Consider the following 5155-nt stretch of genomic DNA (forward strand, 5'->3'; position numbering starts at 1 on the left):
CTTGAGGCTCAACAAGGATATTTAGCTTTCAACATAGGACAAAACTTAAGTCAGAATCGTACGACCTCTTCTCCAATTAAATGTTAACACTTTGATTTTGCCATGAATATAAATATAATTTCATTATATTTAAGCAAAATGATCAAGTGAGGGGAAAAATAGTTCAAGTACCTGTCGAGATTTGATTGAAGAATTAGTTGTTGTAATGAGAATAAATAAATGGACCCAAGTCTTCTTATTTTTATTATTGAAGGACAAAAAAATTACAAAATAATTAATGCTTCATTAAAATTCTAAGTGAAAGATATTTTGAAGCAAAATATATAGAAAAAAGGACGAAATAAGGGGAAAATGACACGTCAGAAGTTATGCCTTATGAAAGTTAATATGTGTTAGCCCACATGGTTTTGGGCTGGCAAACACACCTATATTTATATTTTCCAACTATTAATTAAAACAATTAGGAGTTTTCTTCCGACAAAAAATCAGTGGGTGCTGACTGCTGAGGACCCAATTGCACAAATTTATTAATTAGGAATTGACACGAGGAAGACCCATACATATCCTTTTTAGGTAGTGCGTTACAGCCAAACGTGGCTGCTAGCTAGGATATTTATCATAGGGACGGTCAATAATCTACTACTCCGTCTCTTATTATAATATTTTTTAATTTTTTAATTAATTACACAGTTTAAAAAAATAATTAATATGTAGCAAATACAATTTTTTTCTAAATATACCTTTATATATAAATAGGTAGATGTGAGAGAGTAATAGTGAGATAAATGAAGAAAGATAATATAATAAATGCATTAAACTTGGAATAAAATAGGTAATAATACATTAAATGTTTAGACAAACTCAAAAAAAATCTTATAAAAAGAGATAAACCTATTTAAAAAATTAAATCTTGTAATAAGAGAAAAAAGACGTACCTGTATATATGCCTAAAGCAAGGTCTTTGCTTTTGACTTTAACTTCTTCCAAATCAGTTCAACAGTACAAACACATGTCCTAGCTTCGCACTTAATAATAATTTGAGCTGAGAAAGATGATTTCGTTTTTGTGGTTTCGACGCAACAAATTCTGATAATGACTAGGATATATACAAAAGGTATAATCAAACCTATTTACGTTAATGGGTTGGTTCAAAAGTTATCCATTTCTCTTTTTGGGAATCTGATGAGGAAGTAGAGGGCACTGAAGATTAATGAATTTTGAACGCATCAACTACTAGTGGTTTAAGAGTTGAAATACTTTTCGGGATTTTTTCTTCTTGTTCACATTTTCTGTATCATCCAGTTGATTATAATTATATTACACCTACAAAAAATGGGGATATGACAGATGTATAATAGGAAATGTATTAATATATATATATAGAGAGAGAATAATATGGTTCAAAGGAAAACTGATATAAGGAATGTAATTATTAACAGTTATGCGTGTTTAGGGTTTCTAATTAACTAGCTTCCTCTAACTACTTTGGGTCCTATTTATAATTAAGTTTTAAAACTAGAAAAAGGTATGATCCATTTTATAAGTTTTAATTTAAATTTTTCTTAATATTTAACACATATTTTTAAATACTGCCCTTAATTATTTCTCTCCTGTCATATTTTTTCACATTCTTTGTCATCTATTTTCTTATTTTTTTTATATGGGTATATTTAAAAATAAAAATATATTTCTAACCTATTTATTGTTTTCAACTAATTTTAAATAATAGTTTATTATCCATAAATTAATTATTTAAAACTTTAAATTAATTATTTAAAACTTATAATAAGGATCCGAGAGAGTAATAAATAAAATCTTTGACAATAGAGTGAGAGTAACGTTTGTAATTTCCGCCGAAGTGTACCAGGATTAGAGGTAATATTTGACTTTTTTCCTTACTGTGCATATATTTCGCTTTTGGCTTATAAATTTCACAGAATAAAGAACCGAACAAGTACACTTTAAATTATGTAAAGGTATTAAACTTTAGAGTTTGCCTAATTTTGAATAACTAATGAAATACTGAGCATCTCTTAGTAAGTGTCTTCCACCCTGAACAGTTCCAACCATCTATGAGAACCAGAGTATATACCAGTACGTTTTATTTTCTTTGATGAAAATATATATCCCCATCAGGGTTTTAGACATCCTCTATAAGTTTGTAGGTTCATGAATATTCCCAGAAGAAAGCGGCAATAATACAAATAGTTAGGCGATTTAGCATTATATTAAAATGTCTCATCCACATCTAGGAATCAAAGACCAAATCTTGAGCATTAAAAATATATAGTAGGATGGCGTAACTGAGCAAGTTCTCTTCTGATCTTGTAATAATAACAAAGCGATCATCACTGAGAATGTATATTATAATGGCTAAGAGATCTCAACATGTGTTAATTTAGGCTATATTCGAATTGCAAAGGGAGGTCAATATGATAATTAGGCCTTCAATTCCAAAATATATTATAATGATTAAGAGAGTTAACTATTTTAATTAGTGTGTACATTCATGTACCCCTCATTATTATTCCAATCCAATCAAGAGCTTCGAGTCGAAGTGGAAGAAAAAGTTGAATATGCCACTTCAGTGGCCTCTGCACAAGGCCTCTGCTATAAATACCACGCCACATGTCTTTGCTCTATAACCCAAAAACTCATTTCTCTTGTTCTCATTCTTACTTTATATTCATCATCTATAGTTTCCTTATTGCATTGAATTCTTGGTTGCTCTTGTTAATTTGAGGCTTTGAACTTGGCATTTAGCAATGGAACTTCATTCTAAATACCAAGTAGGCCTTGTCTGTGTGATGTTGCTCTTACCTGCACTATGTACCTCCCAAGACTTTACGTCCTCCAGAGCTACCTATTATGGCAGCCCCGATTGCTATGGAACCCCAAGTACGTGACCCTCCTCTTCCACCCCTTATATCGGAATCCTTTCCCCCCACGAGTACCTGGCCTAATGGCTGGTTTCTCTACGTAGCTAGCTGTATAGCTTGCATGGGTTTGTGGTTTGAACCCATAACGCTAACCCCATCCGTGTATGTACAGGGGGAAAGAAAATAGGAACCTTTAGTTAGCCAGGCACATGGCCTTTAGGATGATTTTACTGTTGTTTCGTGTAAAGTTTGGAGAAAAGCTCACTTTTCTGATCAAATGCCACTTGTAAAAATAATAAGGTCCACTAAGTCACTAATTAGAGCCGCGTTTATAGTGCTTTCGTAAGAACATTACACTAATAACTGTTTTCTAGGGTCACATACACACACTCATATGATTTTAATGATTATATGTGATCAGGAGGAGCTTGTGGATACGGCGAATACGGAAGAACAGTGAACGATGGGAGCGTTGCAGGCGTGTCTGGGCTTTGGAGGAACGGCTCTGGATGTGGTGGTTGCTACCAAGTATGTGTGTGTGTGTGTGTGTGTGTATCAACGCACTTCCATATAAAGATATTATATGATTGAATAATATTACACGGAAGCTATCTCTACACAAGGTAGGAAAAAGGAGAATAACTTTTATGGAATGATGGGATACAGGTAAGGTGTAAGAACCCACAATTATGCGACGACTACGGGACATACGTGGTGGTGACAGACTACGGGGAAGGGGACAGAACAGACTTCGTAATGAATCCACGTGCGTACGCTAGAATGGGACGCAATCCAGACGCATCAGAGGAGCTCTTCAAATACGGCGTCGTGGAGGTGGAATACAGAAGGATCCCCTGTAGGTATGGCGGCTACAACATCGTGCTCAAGGTGCACGAGCACAGCAAATACCCCAACTACTTCGCTGTTCTCATCCTCTACGTCGCCGGCCAAAACGACATCACCGCGGTTCAGGTGTGGCAGGAGGACTGCAAAGAATGGAGGCCCATGAGGAGAGCGTACGGAGCGGTATTTGATGCGGAGAGAACCCGCCACGTGGAGACCTGATGTTGAGGTTCCAGGTGAGAGGGCGTGCGGGTCTGTACTGGGTTCAGGCCAGAAATGCTATTCCTAGTAATTGGGAGGCCGGAGCCGCTTATGACTCTCAAGTTCAGCTAGATTAGATCCTGACGCACAACCAACAAGGATCTATCTATATATAGTGTTTGATTATTAGTGTTGAAGTTGGGGTTTATTAACTAGCGTATGCCAAGTTATTGTTTGTGTGTTTGTGGCTGCCGGAATATGATTACTGGGGTTATAGTTCCTGTGTAGTACTTTCGCATTTGAGTTGGAGTTACTGTCATTATATATATGAATAAAGAAACCTCTTTGTTCTCGTATTTGTCTGCTTCCATCCTTCCTTCCACTCAGATAATGGTTGTGCGTTGATGGCGACGCCTATGAATGGCCAAGTATTATATTGTACTTCTAAATTAAGCTAGCTTTAATTAATGAATGAGCCAGGAAAGAGGGGTTCATTTTACCCAACGATTCTGACATTGACATTTCAAACAAGCGTAAAACAATCCATAATGTTCTTTATTAACACTAGTTTTTGTCCCGTACATGTAAAGAAGGGGTCTCATCATGATCGTTGTAAAAGGACCAAACTGAGGAGTCTGAGTTTTGGGGGGGCTAAACTACTCGTATTCTTAGAGTTACAAAAACACAATAGAGTGTAAATTTGAAGAAAGTTATGCGAGATAGAAAAGGGAAACGCCCCAGATTATCAGCAAGGTTTTGACATAACAGGATTAAAATGTAGACCTAGATCATCTAGGTTTAATTTAACAGACTAATTAAATACACAATATTTAAAAAAAATCTAAAATTATGCCACTAATGATGGGAACTCTCAATTTCTGTCCATAACTACAGCCTCTGTAATCTATTCATTCTATTAAATAAATCAAAAGGGAAGGAATTGGGCCAGAACAATGTGGAAGTAGTTTTGTGAGTGGTACAGATAATTCCACTGGGCAGGTGCCAGGCAGTGTCACTTTTCTTTTGGGTCTTTTTCCATTCTCTTCTTCTTCTTTTTTTGATAGAAAAGAGGGTTAACACCCTAAGAAGAAGAAACACTAGTCTAGGGGATTAAACCTCATGCAGTCTTTCTGCATCAAGGTCCGCAGGTGAGGCGGACATATATCAAATAAGGAAGAAGTAGAAAACCCTTCCTTAGCAAGAGCATCTGCCAGCTGATTATGCTTTCTATC

At 35.7% G+C, this 5155-nt stretch overlaps 1 protein-coding gene across 1 annotated transcript; it reads left to right on the forward strand.

Moving 5' to 3' along the window:
* Positions 1-2646: 2646 nt before the first annotated feature.
* On the forward strand, positions 2647-4279 carry LOC114721014 (expansin-like B1). Its single transcript, XM_028906788.1, is given in 4 exon segments — positions 2647-2898; positions 3301-3407; positions 3546-3917; positions 3920-4279. Coding segments are annotated over 4 exon segments (753 nt in total). The 5' UTR covers positions 2647-2765; the 3' UTR covers positions 4061-4279.
* The last annotated feature ends 876 nt before the right edge of the window (positions 4280-5155 follow it).

This window comes from Neltuma alba, unplaced genomic scaffold (assembly GCF_004799145.2).
Source record: "Neltuma alba isolate B1F8T4 unplaced genomic scaffold, ASM479914v2 tig00012009_pilon, whole genome shotgun sequence".
Classification (NCBI taxonomy): domain Eukaryota; kingdom Viridiplantae; phylum Streptophyta; class Magnoliopsida; order Fabales; family Fabaceae; genus Neltuma; species Neltuma alba.